Below are 18,801 nucleotides of genomic sequence, written 5' to 3'. Positions count from 1 at the left end.
ATGTGCCCAGCCATGCCATTCTCTCGACGTATATCGGCGTGCGGCGGTCCTTTAGTGGTTAATGCAGTACTTTGATCCCACTTTCATGTAACTTGAGGGCCGTAGACTTATATATTAACTCAAAAGTTGCAGGAAAGTCGTACCTAAATGTTATACAATGCAACAGTCTTCCATTATCACTGGTCAAAGCCTAAGTCGTATCCAAGGTGCACCTTTCCAAAGTTGCACTCCAAAGTTGACGCAACTTTGAAATCGTACAAGTGTGAATGGAGCCTAAAAAAAATCCCTTAGGCCCCTTTCACACTTGTGCAACTTGTCCTGCGACTTGGGACTGCAAGACAAGTCGTTCCCCATGTTTTCCAAGGAGTACCATTCATATCTGTGCGACTTCAAGTCTCAGCGACTTCAAAGTAGTCAGACTTTAATGCCATTTGCGGTTCATAGACCTCATGTTTACACAGGCATTGCTTAAAGTCGCATTAAAATCGCGCCACTTTCAGGTTGCACAAGTGTGAAAGGGGCCTTAAAGTTGTTACAACCACTTTATGCTAAAGGTAAGCCTAAAATAAGGCTTACCTGTAGCTACCCAGGAGATCTCCTAAACCTGCACGGTTTAGGAGATATCCCCTCTATGTGCCGATGTCATCGGCACAAGTAAACTGAAGCAAAGGCACGTATGTGCCGTTGCTTTAGTCAGTATGCCGTTACCGACGGCTCCCACACGCATGCGCAGGAGTGAAGTCATCGCGGCTCCGGTCAATCACAGCGCCGGAGCCGCGATACCTGCAAGTAACCCCCTGGAGAGATGTCGCCGGTCGGAGGGGGGTACGAGGACCACTGCGGGGGCTTCGATGTGAGGTAATTCATAATGAGCTAGTATGCTATGCATACTAGCTCATTATGCCTTTGTCTTGCAGTTTTTTTCCTTTTTTATAGGGTTTACAGCCACTTTAAGCCTACCATGTCTAAAATATTTGTTATGGTCTCCATACCTGCCACATATCTTTAAGCTAACATTTATTCATTAACTGAAATGGACAGTTTTCTTAGTTCTAAAAATAACTGTACTAAAACCAAGCAGGAACAACAATGTAAAATACTTTGTTTAATACAATCACTTGCATAATTTTTGTTATTTATTTTTTTCCAATTTCTTGGTATGCCTTTACAGAGAATTTTAAAAAGTATTAAATGGCTTTGATAGTAATTCAATATCTAGTATGGTGTTGAGCATATTTTATAATTCTTTCCGGTGGGGTTGATTTTAGGGCAGTCCCAGGAATTGTGCATACAAATACCACTAATTTAATAAACATTTAAACAATAAATAATAGAGCAGCGCTCAATATTGTGTATGAATGTGAAGGAATGATAAATGCAATCAACAAGTATTGAAATCAACTAAATGTGACAATTAAGTTGGTATAATACATTCCAAAATATAAAGTCCATCAACAAAAACTGAAGTAATGAAAAATAGTGCAATGGACAATAACACCCAAAGTTCATAAATGCATAAACATTCAATGAAAAATTAAAAAGAGATAGTCCACAGTGAAATTGAAATCCTTGAAGTGAAAGTGAAGGACACCCATGTCAGGGCACAGTAGAATAAAAACACTTCTCCCTTAATGTGCGGTCCACCACCATATAGTAAAATGGGCACGCTTACCAAACCCAGCGTCTGGGGATGTCTAAAGGATTTGCAACCAAGTATTAAAAAGTGAAAGTTTGATTTATGATTGTTAATCTGTCCCATTACTTTTGGTCCCTTAACCACTTAAGACCCGAACCATTATGCAGATTAAGGACCAGGCCCCTTTTTGCGATTCGGCACTGCGACGTGGCTCCCAAACAAAATTGGCGTCCTTTTTTTCCCACAAAATAGAGCTTTCTTTTGGTGGTATTTGATCACCTCTGCGGTTTTTATTTTTTGCGCTATAAACAAAAATAGAGCGACAATTTTGATAAAAAATATATATTTTTTACTTTTTGCTATAATAAATATCCCCCAAAAATATATATAAAAAACATTTTTTCCCCTCAGTTTAGGCCGATACGTATTCTTCTACATATTTTTGGTAAAACAAAAATCGCAATAAGTGTGTATCGATTGGTTTGCGCAAAATTTATAGCGTTTACAAAATAGGGAAAAGTTTTATTGCATTTTTATTAATATTTTTTTTTTTTACTACTAATGGCGGCGATTAGTGATTTTTTTCGTGACTGCGACATTATGGCGGACACATCGGACAATTTTGGGGACCATTGTCATTTTCACAGCAAAACGTGTTATAAAAATGGACTGATTACTGTGAAAATTACAATTGCAGTTTAGGAGTTAACCACTAGGGGGCACTGTGGGGGTTAAGTGTGACCTCATATGTGTTTCTAACTGTAGGGGGGGGGGCTGGATGTGTGGCGTCATTGATCGTCTTTCCCTATATCAGGGAACAGACGATCAATGACACTGTGAAGAACAGAGAAGGTGTGTTTACACACACCTCTCCCCGTTCTTCAGCTCCGGTGACTGATTGCGGGACACCGGCGGCGATTGGGTCCACGGGCGTGGTCACGGAGCTTAGGACCAGGTCGCGAGCGCACCCTTAAAGAGACACGTACAGGTACGTGACTGTGCCCAGCCGTGCCATTCTGCCGACGTATATCGGCATGAAGGGGTCCTTAAGTGGTTGAAAAGTGGAATGTGGATGTAAATACCCTCAAATTAAAGCTGAAAGTCTGCAGTTAAAGCACATGTGTTTCATTTCAAATCCACTGTGGTGGTGTATAGAGCCAAAAAGATTAGCATTGCGTCGATGTCCCAATATTTATGGACCTGACTGTATGTACCCACAAACTGTTTGGACTATGAGCAGTATGGCTTTCCTAAGAAATACAAAAGTTGTCAGTGTGGACATTCTTCCTTGATTGCCAAGTGCCTGGAAGTTGCGCTGACCAACTAGCTTCAATAATTTTAATCGCTGGTCTGCAACAAGAATGTAGATCATGAATGTCAGAGAAAAGTCAGAAGTTCCGAATTGAAATTTTTCTTCTGGCACTGAATTCTTAGAGGAGCTCCACCGAAAGGGGTAGTTACCCTTTGAGGCTGGGTTCACACGTATGTGAATTGGATGCAGTTTTCCTCAGCATCCAATTTGCATAGCAGGAGAATGTGACCGGCTCTCTATGGAGTCACATATCTCTGGGGCGGCTGCGGAGCACGGAGTCTTTGGCTCCGTTTCAGGGCCGAATTCAGGCACAGATTTGGCCCCGATTTGTCCTTGAAAGTGAGAACGGGGACACACACAATTCCTGTGCGATCCACGGCCGGTTTAGGTGTGAACCGAGCCTATGACCCCCCACCCCCCTTTCAGCAAATGGCACATTTTTTTGGGTGGGTGGGGGGGGGGGGCTGTATCTGGTTTTGACAGGTACCCACCCCCAATTTCTGTGATCTATTTTCTTGTTTTTGACTAATATCTTGGAAATGTTTCATTCACATGGAATAGGCATTGGAGTTAAAGAATGCAGAAGTTCTCTTTTGAAGACAATCCTGTGTTAAGCCTCATACACACGATTGGATTTTCCGAAGAAAATTGTGCGATGACAGGCTGTTGGCGGAAAATTCGACCGTTTGTATGCTCCATCGTAAAATTGTCGGATTTTCAGCAGAAAAATGTTGGATAGCATGCTTTAAAATTTTCTGACCGAGACACTAGGACACCCTCTTTTTCGGTGATACACAGTGCCCGGATGGGCTCTCTGATATTGACACCCCCCCTAACAGGGTCGGTGGTGGAACCCATGTCTGCAGGTCCCCCCTCCTCACCCCCCCCCCCTTTCTATTTTGTTTCCACTTCCTGCCCCCCCCCCCTCCTTTTCATCTCCTTTCTCTACATTTCTTACTTATCCTATCCTCCCCTATCTCGCCCCCTACGTTTGGGGACACTATACTATTCCTTGACTTCTACTAACTTTCCTTACTATTATAGATGTTTAAAAAAAAGGGGGACCAGGCACACTGGGCTAGGATGTATTGCCTTAAGGCATCCTGAACGTGACAAAACCGGATAGGAATACTCATGTGTTGTTAGTAACGAACGCATATACCTTCCTGTGTGATGTACCTCTTATTGTACCAATGTTACCACCTTTGCCTTGTATGTGTGGTCCATGTGGACCGGTTTCCTGTTATGAATAAAAAATGAAAATTAAATTTCTGACAACAATTGTTGCCTAAAGGGTGGCGCTAAATAGCCACGTATTTTCATGTTTGTTGGCCGACAATTTTGTGCCGTTTGTATGCAAGACAAGTTCATGGCCAATGCCCTTTGGACAAACATCCTACGCTTGGTCCGTGGAAAATCTGATCGTGTGTATGAGGCTTTAGTGAAGCAACACTGTTCATTAAAACCTTATCTTCAGTGTATGTTTGAGAAGATGCATTTTGCTTAAAATTAAAGAGAAAAATCAACAATTCTAAAAAAAAAAATTTATTTCAAATCTCACAACGGAATAATCACATATTCAAAACGCACAAACATACAACAACCTCCTCAATAAACAGGCTGCATTCAGTGATTACGTCAAGCTAAAGTCTTTTTCAGTAGTGAGGAAACACTTAACACTGAATGGCGGCCTAGATGGAAGCCCGAGGCTTCAGTGATTTGCACAGCAAACAGAGATGGACATTCAGGAGTCCAGAAGAGTCATCCTGGTGTAGGTCTTGTAATACTCAATATGATGGCTCCCTGTATAGAGAGGGAAAACAATCTGTTATTCTACAGGGACAGAAAATTAGAAACTCCAGGCAGATATACAGTGTCTTGAAAAAGTATTCATACCCCCTGAAACTTTCCACATTTTGTCAGGTTACAACCAAAAAACGTAAATATAATTTATTGGGATTTTATGTGATAGACCAACACAAAGTGACACATAATTGTGAAGTGGAAGGAAAATGATGAATGGTTTTAATTTTTTTTTTTAAATATCTAAAAAGTGTGGCGTGCATTGTATTCAGCCCCCTTTACTCTGATCCCCCTAACTAAAATCTAGTGGAACCAATTGCCTTCAGAGGTCACCTAGGTAGTAAATATAGTCCACCTGTGTTTAATTTAATTTCAGTATAAATACAGCTGTTCTGTGAAGCCCTAAGGAGGTTTGTTAGAGAACCTTAGTGAACAAACAGCACTATGAAGGCCAATGAACACACCAGACAGGTCAGGGATAAAGTTGTGGGGGTTTTTAAAGCAGGGTTAGGTTATAAAAAAAATATCCCAAGCTTTGAACATCTCACAGAGCACTGTTCAATCCATCATCTGAAAATGGAAAGGTTTGCAGTTGTGCCATACTCTAACAAGACATGGCCGTCCACCTGAACTGACAGGCCAATTAAGGAGAGCATTGATCAGAGAAGCAGCCAAGAGGCCCATGGTAACTCTGGAGGAGCTGCAGAGATCCACAGCTCAGATGGGAGAATCTGTCCACAGGACAACTATTAGTTGTGCACTCCACAAATCTGGCCTTTATGGGAAGAGTGGTAAGAAGAAATCCATTGTTGAAAGAAAGCCATAAGAAGTCCTGTTTGCAGTTTGTGAGAAGTAATGTGGGGGACACAGCAAACATGTGGCAGAAGGTTCTCTGGTCAGATGAGACCAAAATTTACCTTTTTGCCTAAATCATAAACTGTGTGGTGCAAAATGGCCACTGCATATGACCCTGAACACACTGTGAAACATGATGGTGGCAGCATCATGTTGTGTGGATGCTTTTCTTCAGCAGGGACAGGGAAGCTGGTCAGAGTTGATGGGAAGATGGAGCCAAATACAGGACAATCTTAGAAAAAAAACCTGTTAGGCCTCGTACAGACGAGAGGATCTATCCGCTGGGATTGATCCGCGGATCAGTTCCAGCGGATAGATCCGGTCATGTGTAGGCCCGAGCAGACAATTTTTGGCGGATAAAAATCCAGCCGACGGATTCCCAGCGGATAAAAATTTTGTAGCATGTTACAAAATCTATCCGCTGGGATCCAGTCCAGCGGACTGATCCGGTCGTCTGTACAGACTCACCGGATCAGTCCGTCTGCTCCCATCCCTCGCATGCGTCGTAATGATTCGACGCATGCGTGGAAGTGTTTACCTTCCAGCGTCGCGCACGTCGCCGCGACACATGACCGCGGATTTTTTCCGTGCGGATTTTGATCCGATGGTGTGTACAAGCCATCGGATCAAAATCCGGAGGAGGAATGTCCGCTGGAAACGGTCCGGCGGACCGTTTCCAGCGGATAACCCCTCGTCTGTACGAGGCCTCAGAGTCTGCAAAAGACTTGAGACTGGGGAAGAGGTTCACCTTCAGGCAGGACAATGACCCTAAACATACAGTCAGAGCTACAATGGAATGGTTTAGATCAAAGCATATTCATGTTTTAGAATGGCCCAGTCAAAGCCCAGACCTAAATCCAATTAAGAATCTGTGGCAAGACTTGAAAATTGCTGTTCATCCAATCTAACAGAGCTTAAGCTATTTTGCAAAGAAGAATGTGAAAAAAATTACTATCTAGATGTGCAAAGCTGGTAGAGATATCCCCCGATAAAAGTGACTTGCAATTGCAGAGAAAGGAGGTTCTACAAAGTATTGACTCAGGGGGGCTGAATACAAATGCACACCACACTTTTCACATATTAAATGTGTAAAAAAAATATTGAAAACCATTTATCATTTTCCTCACACTTCACAATTATGTGCCACTTTGTATTGGTCTATCACATAAAATCCCAACAAAATACATTTATATTTTTTGGTTGTAACATAACAAAATGTGGAAGATTTCAAGGGATATGAATACTTTTAAGGCACTGTAGCCGCTAGCAATAGAAGTGCAATACACTAACACCTCATCATATATAGTGCAGGAATTGCAGTGTGCAAAACAGATAATAATCAAAGTGCAGTGTGCAAAACATAAATATAGAACGTTTGCAAGGGGTATGAATACATTTTCAAGGCACTGTAAAAAGGCAAAGTCCATGGCCCAGATTCAGATAGGAGATACGACGGCGTATCGCCTGATACGCCGTCGTATCTCTGTGTGCGGGCCGTCGTATCTATGCGCCTGATTCAGAGAATCAGTTACGCATAGATTTCCCTAAGATCCGACCGGCGTAAGTGTCTTACACCGTCGTATCTTAGGCTGCATATTTACGCTGGTCGCTAGGTGGCGCTTCCGTATAGTTACGCGAGGAATATGCTAATTAGTTATTTACGCTGATTCAGAAACGTCCGGCCTGGCGCATTTTTTTACGTTGTTTGCGTTAGGCTTTTTTCGGCATATAGTTACCCCTGCTATATGAGGCGTAGCTAATGTTGAGTATGGACGTCGTTCCCGCGCCGAGTTTTGAAATTTTTACGTCGTTTGCGTAAGTCGTTCGCGAATAGGGCTGGACGTCATTTACGTTCACGTCGAATCCAATACGTCCTTGCGGCGTACTTTGGAGCAATGCACACTGGGATATTTCACGGACGGCGCATGCGGCGTTAAAAAAAAACGTCAAAAACGCGGGGTCATCTAAAATTTTAATAAAACACGCCCACAACATCCCCATTTGAATTAGGCGGGCTTACGCCGCCACACATACGTTACACCGCCGTAACTAAGGGCTCAAGTTCTTTCTGCATACGGAACTTGCGCCCAAAGTTACAGCGGTATAACGTATCTAAGATACGTTACGCCCGCAGATAGATAGAGCATTCTATCTGAATCCGGGCCCATGTTTCCTTTAAACTTTAAATGGTTTCTTTGGACCAAGCTGGCCCAATTAAAGTCTCACTAACCAAGATATGATATTCTGGCATTACCAATGCTGTATCACACTGTAATAGTATCAGCTTCATACAGCATTCAATTTTACATAGGTGAAAATTGTGACATCATGCACCTGCCTCTCTACCTCAGCCTATTACAGGAAGGCTTGTATTCATAAAAAATAAAAGCCTTCCTCTAAATGGCTGAGAAGCACCCAGTCTGACTCGATTTAGTTCTGGCAGCAAATGGAAAGTCACCTATGAATCTGCGGAACGCAGTGATTGCACCTGGAAATACTTCCCTTCCTAAGTATAATGCATCAGTCTAATGTTCATAAAACTGACGTGAGGTATCGCCGCGATTGATAGAGCGAGAGCAATAATTCTAGCCCTAGTCCTCCTCTGTAACTCAAAACATGCAACCTGTAGAATTTTTTAAACGTCGCCTATGGAGATTTTAAATGGTAAAAGTTTGTCGCCATTCCACGAGCGGACGCAATTTTGAAGCGTGACATGTTGGCTATCAATTTACTTGGCGTAACATTATCTTTCATAATATAAAAAAAATTGGGCGGACTTTACTGTTGTCTTATTTTTTTTTTATATAAAAAAAAGTGTTTTTCCCAAAAAAAGCGTGCTTGTAAGACCGCTGCGCAAATACGGTGTGACAAAGTATTGCAACGACTGCAATTTTATTCTCTAGGGTGTTAGAATAAAAAATATATATAATGTTTGGGGGCTCTAATCAGGGGACCCAAAACTCCAGGATTAGAATGGTTAAATACTGACAATCATAGAAGCAAAGCTCGTACCAGTAAACACACCAGGGATTTAGACGGTCACCTCTGGGTTTTGGAATGCGTGATGATGTCACACACATCAGCTCCGCACTTCACGTTTCGTCACAAGTGACGTCTTCCTGGCCTTTATACATTGTACGTGATGACCAAACATGGCTTCCACACCCCGGAAGACGTCAGTTGTGACGAACTCTATAGGGTGGAGCCAACATTCATGACGTCACCACGCATTCCAAAATATGGTCTTGCCGTCTAAATCTCAAGACTGAGTGTTTACCGATATGAGCAATGTTGTTTTTATGCTTGTGAGTATTTTACCATTCTAATAAATCCTGGAGTTTTTGGTTTAACACTATTTTTGGTCCCCTGAATTTCTTTTATGGTGGAGTTTGATCTTTGAATGATGTGAGCCCACACAGGATGATGACAACCAAATAGTAGGCTGCGTCTCTCAGTTGTAAGTGTTTTTTTACTTCCTTTCTAAGGAGTCAAAAAGTTCTGCTAAGCGTATTTTGGATCTATTGATGACTTTATTCTGCACTGATGCACGCAGAAGATTGCTTATGCCCTTGATGGCGTTCTATCGACGATCAAATATTAAGCAGGTCACACACATGGACTATTTGTTTTGGACTATTTCACATTAAGAACAGTTCTTTACCTATTCATATATAATTCTATTTTCACAGTGGATTGTGTTTATGTACACATGGTGAATGCCATTGTGATTTTACTGCTACACTTTTTGATTTGATATATTAGCGGACATTACCTGCAGAATGTTATGAGTGCAGCACAACTGAGTATGACTTCTAAAGCATAGAAGAGCAGAAGAATACAGCTCAGCACGGTCTCCAGCCGCAGCGCGTAAGTCTGAAGAAACAGGAAATACAGCGCAAGCAATCCTGCTGGAATGGTTAGACCCACACTGACCACAAGGGGGAGCTTCCGCTCACACTGGTTCCCACGACATCCTGGCAAACAAAATAATTAAGAGAATTAAATGATCATCTGCTTTAATAAAAAACATCATCATGTGCAGATTTCTTGGTGAAAGACAATTATATAAACAGAACATGCATATTCTCAAATATGATAATCCTTAAAGCAGATCTTCTCCCTCAATTCATAAGTCTCTCTTCTCCACCGACCGCTACATCAATATCAGATTTTTTCTTTTTATGAAAATCGGTTTGGTCCCATCTCCTATACATGTCTTTTCCCTAGGGGAACTATGAGTACTGTGCTCACTGTCCCTTCTGGGATGTCACATCCCAGGGGGGGGGGGGGGGTTTAATCTTTCATTCACAAAGGAGGAGGGGGGGCGGGCCTAGTGGCACATTATCGGGAAGCCCATCGGCTGAGCCCTGAAAAACCAGCAGCTCCCCAGTGACATCACACAAGCATGGTGGTGCTGGATCAGAGTATTGGCTGCAGAGAAGAGGATTTAGGCTGAATCTGCTGGGTGGATGAACTGTGGAGAACACAGGCAGGGGTTAAAAAGAAAAAGGGAGGGGCATAAAGTAAAGATCTGTTTTAATTTAAAGCCCAAATACTGAGCTGTTAGTTTAAATGAGTTAAAGTGGTTCTAAAACCTAAATTTTTTTTACTTTAACCACTTAAGACCCGGACCGAAATGCAGCTAAACCAGGCCCCTTTTTGCGATTCGGCACTACGTCGCTTTAACTGACAATTGCGCGGTCGTGCGACGTGGCTTCCAAACAAAATTGGCGTCCTTTTTTTTCCCACATATAGGGATTTCTTTTGGTGGTATTTGATCACCTCTGTGATTTTTATTTTTTGCGCTATAAACAAAAATAGAGCGACAATTTCAAAAAAAATATGCAATATTTTTTACTTTTTGCTATAATAAATATCCCCCAAAAATATATATAATTTTTTGTTTTCCTCAGTTTAGGCCGATACATATTCTTCTACTTATTTTGGTAAAAAAAAAATTGTAATAAGCGTTTATCGGTTGGTTTGCACAAAATTTATAGCGTTTACAAAATAGGGGATTTTTTTATGTATTTTTATATTTATTATAGCAAAAAGTAAAAAATATTCATTTTTTTCGAAATTGTCGCTCTATTTTTGTTTATAGCGCAAAAAATAAAAAACGCAGAGGTGATCAAATACAACCAAAAGAAAGCTCTATTTGTGGGGAAAAAAAGGACGCCAATTTTGTTTGGGAGCCACGTCGCACGACCACGCAATTGTCAGTTAAATCGACGCAGTGCCGAATCGCAAAAAGGGGCAAGGTCCTTAACCTGCGTAATGGTCCGGGTCTTAAGTGGTTAAATATCCAGGTGAATGAAAACACAAAGTTTTACAGTTCATCGCAGCCCAAGTACAAAAGCCCCCATCCGCTGTCAGCGTGTTCCAGACAAGGAATATTGCTCTCTGTATGAAGCAGTGGTCTCTCTGCAGAGATCTGTGTCAGAGATAGAGCTCTCCAATAAGCAAACTTTACTGTTTTCTGAGCTATAGGTCTGACTTTACAACTGCAGTGTAATAAAGAGGCATCATATCATTAATCCCTTTCCACCTAGTCACGCTGTCCCTTTAACAAGGTCTTTATGTCCAGGGGGCGGAGAGGACCAGAGGATCATACAACCACTGTGATTGGCTGTCATAGTGGCCACATGATTCTAGTCCCGCTGCCTCCCCCCAATGCATATATTATCTTATTCCAAAAGGAGGACAATAAGACTATAGATTAACTTTGTATTCTTGTTTCTCTTTGTGAAAGTACAATGAATTAATAATGGCTTCCACAGCACATGAGATCCTATAGGATGCATCCAGGTCACGGTTTGCAATTACATTTGAATGAATGGTCAGGTGGGAAATAATTCATTATTTATACGTCTTTATTCTGCAGCTTCCCCGGGGACCTTTCATGTCCACCAACAAGGATACATTGTGTCTGACAGAACCCTACAAGCAATGTTTACCATCCTTGCCTCCAGGGCATATTACCGTAATACCGCCTGGTGTAATACACTAGATCCAGCATCCTTTATACACTAGATCCAGCGTCCTATATACACTAGATCCAGCGTCCTATATACACTAGATCCAGCGTCCTATATACACTAGATCCAGCGTCCTATATACACTAGATCCAGGGTCCTATATACACTAGATCCAGCGTCCTATATACACTAGATCCAGCGTCCTATATACACTAGATCCAGCGTCCTATATACACTAGATCCAGCGTCCTATATACACTAGATCCAGCGTCCTATATACACTAGATCCAGCGTCCTATATACACTAGATCCAGCGTCCTATATACACTAGATCCAGCGTCCTATATACACTAGATCCAGCGTCCTATATACACTAGATCCAGCGTCCTATATACACTAGATCCAGCGTCCTATATACACTAGATCCATGTGTCCCCCGCCGGGGCTCCTGACTCCTCCCCATTGATCAGTGCCCCCAATAGAAAGCCGCTTGCTCTGGGGACACTGGTGCATGCTCGCTTCCAAGCCTTGCTCTATACATCCATAAGACACAGAGCTGTGGCTCATCCCTTCCCCCTGCTCTTTTCTCACTGGTTGTGATTGACAGCAGTGGGAACCAATGGCTTCTTCTGCTGTGTCAGCCAATGAGGAGAGAGAGACCCGGGACAGCTGAGCTGGATTAAGAGGAGGCTCAGGTGTGTATGGGGGGGGGGGGGGAGGTAGCACATATAAGTTTTTTTTACAGTTAATTCTGGTTTAAACACTCCTAATGGTGCATCTACTCACCAAGGAACAATCTTGTAACTTCAATTCCAAGGTAGAGAACAAGAATCACCACTTCCAGTATGAGGTTAGAGGTGGGGTAAGGTAAAATAAGTCCTGGGGGGGAAAAATGAAAATTGTCAACTCCATCAAACCATAATGTATCTGATAGCTGCTTTTCACCACTGAATTATTTTACAGTCCGGGTCCTTTTACATTCCATTGTTTTCAATTTCAGAAATGGTGAGAATAAAGACTAAAAACAACAAATTGACTTTATGTATCAAAATATTAAAACGGAAGCTGGAAACTGTTCCCCAAAAGGGCGGCGGTCAATTTTCTTAAAATAAGGGCCTCAAATATGGACCCCAACTGTGCCATAGGGGCACGCATTATCTGTGAAGTTCATAAAGTGTGTTGTAAATACTCAGAACTTTGTCTTGCAGTAATGTGGCAGATTCATCTACATGGTGGTAAGGAATCCGACCGAATCCACACCTCCAGATGTCTCACAAATACCTTATGGAATCACCCCCATCAGAAATGGAATGCTACAGAAAGTTTCCAAAAGCCACAGCCATGCTATAAGACAGGGGTCTCCAAACTACGGCCCACGGGCCATATCCGGCCCTGCAAGATTTTTATTCTGTCCTTATTCTGAGGACTCCGATGTAACCAAGACCTTTGATGGGGACTCAGATGCAGCGGGGGCCTTTGATGGGAACCCTGATGTAACTGGGGGGGGGGGGGGACTCCGATGTAAAGGGGGGGCCTTTGATGGGGACTCCGATGTAACGGGGGGGCCTTTGATGGGGACTCCGATGTAACGGGGCCCTTTGACGGGGACTCGAATGTAACCGAGGCCCTTTGACGGGGACTCTGATACAAGGGAGGACTCCAATGTAACAGGGCCCTTTGACGGGGACTGCAATGTAACCAAGGCCTTTGACGGGGACTCCAATGTGGACTCTGATACAAGGGAGGACTCCAATGTAACGGGCCCTTTTACGGGGACTCCAATGTAACTGACGGCCTTTGACGGGGACTCCGATGTGGACTCTGATACAAGGGAGGACTCCAATGTAACGGGGCCCTTTGACGGGGACTCGAATGTAACCGAGGCCTTTGACGGGGACTCAAATGTAACCGAGGCCTTTGACAGGGACTCAAATGTAACCGAGGCCTTTGACAGGGACTCAAATGTAACCGAGGCCTTTGACAGGGACTCCGATGTGGACTCTGATACAAGGGAGGACTCCAATGTAACGGGGCCCTTTGACGGGGACTCGAATGTAACCGAGGCCTTTGACGGGGACTCCGATGTGGTCTCTGATACAAGGGAGGACTCCAATGTAATAGGGGCCTTTGATGGGGACCCCGACGTAATGGGCGGCTTTTGATGGGGACTCCGATGTAACGGGGGGGGGGGCTTTTGATGGGGACTCCAATGTAACGGGGGGGGCCTTTGATGGGGACCCCGATGTAACGGGGGGGCCTTTGATGGGGACTCCGATGTAACGGGGGGGGGGGCCTTTGATGGGGATTCTGATGTAACGGAACCTTTGATGTGCTCAAGTTTATTTGGAATGTGCTTTGTTTTGTTTTACTGATTTTGTTTTTCTTCTATTGGTCTAACTCTAAATAATATATCTTGCGGTTTACAAAAAATTCCAAGTGAATGGTATTCATTGATTTCATATTGATTCATTTATTTATGAAACTGATTTTTTTTCGGCCCTTGAATGCTTGTAAAATATACAATGTGGCCCCTATTATGAACATTTTGAAGACCCCTGGTGTACAGAATAGAAACGATCATTTTAGCATAATTCAATGGGCACCACTGCAATAAACTGACTGTGACGGCTACTTACCTTTATATATAAATATGAGGACTTCAATCAAGAAGTAGGAGGCACAGTACCATCCATTGAGGAAGAGCAGAACTTCCAGGGGAGTAGAGGACAGCTAATCTTGTGAAGGAAATCTCATTACAATGCTGATTGATCACATAAGCTGCTACAGCGCCTAAAAATATATCCACTGCTGGAAACGTTACATTGTGTGAATTCCGACTACAATTCTACATGGAGAGCCGAGTCCATAACTCAACACAATATATAAAATCTGTTCTATCCATCTGACCCAAATCTCATGTTCTATAACAGGGGTCTCCAAACTGCGGCCCTTTGCTTGCTTTTATCTGGCCCTCAGGGCAGTGTTGCTCTCACTGATACAAGACACTATTCCTCCCACTGACACCAATGATGGGACACTATTCCTCCCACTGACACCAATGATGGGACACTATTCCTCCCACTGACACCAATGATGGGACACTATTCCTCCCACTGACACCAATGATGGCACACTATCCCTCCCGCTGACACCAACAATAGGGCACTATCCCTCCCACTGACACTAATGATGGGACACTATTCCTCCCACTGACACCAATGATGGGACACTATTCCTCCCGCTGACACCAACAATAGGGCACTTATCCCTCCCACTGACACCAACAATAGGGCACTATTTCTCCCACTGACACCAATGATGGGTTACTCTTCCTCCTACCACACCAATGATGGGTTACTCTTCCTCCCACGACACCAATGATGGGGTACTATTTCTCCCACGACACACCGATGGGGTACTATTTCTCCCACGACACACCGATGGGGTACTATTCCTCCCACGGCACCAATGATGGGGTACTATTCCTCCCACGACACCAATGATGGGGTACTATTCCTCCCACGACACCAACGATGGGGTACTATTCCTCCCACGATACCAATGATGGGACACTATTCCTCCCAAGACACATACGATGGGGTACTATTCCTCCCACTAATACCAACGATGGGGTACTATTCCTCCCACTGACACGTCCGGCCCCCCTAAAGTCTGAAGGACAGTAAGCTGGCCCTTTGTTTAGAAAGTTTGGACACCCCATTTCTATAATAACCAGCAATTACTGGATCCTTCATTATATGACAACATAGCACTCTATGCATTAGGATCACAATACTTATCTAAGGCTGGCCATACACTGCTCAGATAGAAGGAGATAGCAACGGCAATCGCCAGCTTTGTTAGATCCAAGTCCCCTGGTTCTGATGGACTACCCATCGAATTCTACTCACAATACAGCAAGACTCTCATACCTCAACTGCTTACCCTTCACACTCACCTTTTGGAAAACCTTACCCTACCTCCGTCCATGAGGAAAGCCATTACCGTACTCATTCCCAAACCGGGTAAGGATCTGGGTCTCCCCGAGTCATACAGGCCCAGCTCCCTGCTCCAGGTGGATGTGAAAATCTTGGCACTGCGCCTCAATCAGATTATTCTAACCCTAGTACACGAGAACCAGGAAGGTTTTATGCCGGGTAGCAACACCTTACTCAATCTTAGGAAATTATTCATAAATATGCAAACCCATCACGACAATGTTGGGGAGAGGGTGGTGCAACGGCGGATCCAGGGGGCGGGCAACAGGGAAATTGCCCCCCCTCCGAGACAATCATGTCACATCTGCAGTCCCTGACAATCGTCTACAAACTATGGGATAGATTTATGGCATTTATATTTAAATATTTTTTACTAGTAATGGCGGCGATCATTGATTTTTTAGCGGTACTGCAACATTGCAGCGGACACACCGGACACCTAATTGAGTTCTGTAAGCAACACCATATTTTCTGGCAGTGCCCCTCCCGAGACTAGGCTCTGGATCCGCCCTTGGGGTGGTGGTAACACTTGACACGGCCAAGGCGTTCGACTCGGTAGAGTGGAATTACTTGTGGAGATGCCTGGCACGGTACGGCTTTGGTCCTACATTTCTTAGATGATCCACTTGCTATATCAGGCCCTTGTTGCCAAGGTAACGGCTAATGGATGGCAGACAGATACTTTTGAACTATCCAGAGGCACTAGGCAGGGCTGTCCTTTATTCCCCCTAATGTATGCATTGACCACAGGACGCCTAGCAATATCCTTTAGAGGCAACCCATGGATACAGGGTTTACGTGTTGGCGATCTAGACACATTGCTATACCTAGCGGATTCAGGATCCTGTGTAGATATCAGTAAATTAAAGCAAAACGTCACCTTAAAGAGGAACCACCACTTGTTCCCATCCTCCCCCTCCACTGCCACATTTAGAACTTTTTTAGGGGGGAGCGGGTACCGGGTTTTGACCGGTACCTGTTCCCACTTCTGGTCAGATTGCTGTGTGCAGTGAGGGCTTCCTGGTGGGATTGCTCAGGTGGGCTGGGACAACAACCTGAACACGCCTGAGCCCGTCCCTACTCCCCATTTTTAGGCAACTGCCGAGTCTGTAGAGGCCGATCTGCTGACGCAGAATTAAACCCTCCTATCCTTTACAGCCAAGGAAGCTGCTTCTGTTCCCGACCGGCTCCTGTACATATACGTTGGCAGAATGCCACAGTACATCACTTTGAAATTCCCGCGTGCGCGCCCCTGCCGTGAGCTCCCTGACCGTGTCTCCCTGTTCTGCCTAGTGACACTGTCACTGATCGTCTGTTCCCTCTCATTGGGAACAGTGATCAGTGACGTGTCACCCATAGCCACGCCCCCAACAGTTAGAAGCACTCCCTAGGACACACTTAACCCCTTCAGCGCCACCTATTGGTTAACCCCTTCACTGCAAGTGTCATTTTCACAGTAATCAGTGCATTTTTATAGCAGTGATCGCTGTAAAAAATGACAATGGTCCCAAAAATGTGTCAAAAGAGTCGCAGTCACAATGAAAATCACTGACCGCCACCATTACTAGAAAAAATAGATCCCGGTGCCTGCCCTCAAAGCCAATTGAAGAATTTAGCTCAGGTGAGGACATCACTGGACAGGTAAGTGTCCTCATAATAAAAGGTCAGTTACAACAGAATTTGTATCGGCTGACTTTAATTTTTTTTGGAGGAGCCTGGAGCTGCTCTTTAACTCCTTCAGATCCGCGCTATAGCCAAATGACGGCTACAGCGCAGACCTGCTTTGCTGGCAGGCCGTCAATAGAGATCCTCCCCTTTGCATGCTCCCCGTGCTGTGATCACGGTGTCACTGAGACTCGGGTGATCATAGATTGGAGTAAGGGGCCGATCCCAGCCCTTACCACATGATCAGCTGTTAGCCAATGACAGCCGATCACGTGATGTAAACTGGAGTAAGGGGCCGATCCCAGCCCTTACCACATGATCAGCGGTTAGCCAATGACAGCTGATCACGTGATGTAAACAGAAGCTCGGTAATCGTTTTTTTTTTCCTCCTTACACTAATAGCGAGAGGAGGGAAAAAAAAAAGACAATTGCCGGTTTCTGTGCAAGGGACATCGTTACCGAAGAGGAAGAGGCACATCCGCCTCATCTGTGCCAAACAGTACTGTCTGCCAGTGCCACAAATTAGTGCCCACCAGGGCAAAACAGTGCCATCTATCAATGCTCACGAGTGGCACCTATCAATACCCACCAGTGGTGCTAATCAGTGCCACTTCTCAGTGACCACCTATCAATGACCTTCAGCGCCACCTCTCAATGCAGCCCATCAGTGCAGCCTCATCGGCGTACATCAATGAAGTATGATGTATAATAAGGGGGGATTCTGCATTTGGGAAGCCCCTGTACTGTGTAGTCCCCCCCCCCCCCCATACACATGAATGGCTGTGTGCGTCTGTACCCAGCGGTACTCATGTATTCCCCAAACACAGAAATTCTTGATGCTGGGGACACGGAAGACGTAGCAATGCTGGTCCTTTTCCTACATCTTTTCTTCTATAACATGTCCCCCTCTCTCTCTCTCATATCATTCTATGTTCACTTTGTGTAATATCATCTCTCTACACAGCAATCAGCACACACAGGGCTAGCCTGGCAGTCTGCTGGGACTTGTAGTTCTCCAGCCCGTAGGATGCGGTGACACCTCTCCCACACATGTCCTCCTCCGGTGTCACCATCCTCTCCTCCATCACAGCAGCAGAAAGGATACAACCCCGCGTCTTCTCCCTGCAGAGGAGACACAGATCACACTGGTTACATGCTGGAGGTACAAATGACAGCCCGCTACCTCCGCCACGGGAGTCTCACTTCACCGGCAGAAATGTCAATAAACATCGCTCTGTATGAATGCATTGCTCACCTTTAGACGCCATCTTGTTGCTCTAAGGACGCGGCTTTCGTCACTTCCTGGATACCGCTGACAGATCAGTAGTGATGGGCGGGAGAGGGGCGTGGTCATGGCGAGGCTGCTGTACCAACCTTACCCTGTGTGATCCATCTGGTTCTTGTGGTGCCCACATACAGCTCAATCTGATTGCTGGGTCTGTGTGTCTGGGCAGACTGAGGCTGATGTGCAAAGTTCACCCAAAACTTTTATAGTTGTCACCCACCATGTACACAATGTTCTCCTTACATCCAGTTACAGAACTGTGTGAGTCT

General features: G+C 44.4%; 1 protein-coding gene across 1 annotated transcript; it reads right to left on the bottom strand.

The window, feature by feature from the left end:
• Positions 1–4,477: 4,477 nt before the first annotated feature.
• Positions 4,478–18,582, bottom strand: TMEM216 (transmembrane protein 216). The gene is made up of 6 exons (XM_040328402.1): positions 18,503–18,582; positions 18,353–18,369; positions 14,221–14,314; positions 12,371–12,463; positions 9,379–9,580; positions 4,478–4,751 (listed from the first exon to the last, which is right to left on the bottom strand). Exons 1-6 carry the CDS (start codon positions 18,513–18,515, stop codon positions 4,736–4,738), a joined length of 435 nt encoding a protein of 144 aa, XP_040184336.1. The 5' UTR covers positions 18,516–18,582; the 3' UTR covers positions 4,478–4,735.
• Positions 18,583–18,801: the final 219 nt, after the last annotated feature.

This window comes from Rana temporaria, chromosome 11 (genome assembly GCF_905171775.1).
Source record: "Rana temporaria chromosome 11, aRanTem1.1, whole genome shotgun sequence".
NCBI lineage: Eukaryota > Metazoa > Chordata > Amphibia > Anura > Ranidae > Rana > Rana temporaria.
This window is presented reverse-complemented; position numbering and strand designations above follow the sequence as displayed.

Excerpts from the sequence above, each read along its gene's own strand:
- TMEM216 (XM_040328402.1), bottom strand. Across the intron at positions 12,464-14,220 it reads CCTCATATTTATATATAAAG|GACTTATTTTACCTTACCCC; the intron begins GTAAGTAGCCGT and ends TTTCCCCCCCAG. Across the intron at positions 9,581-12,370 it reads AGTTACAAGATTGTTCCTTG|GATGTCGTGGGAACCAGTGT; the intron begins GTGAGTAGATGC and ends TTTGTTTGCCAG.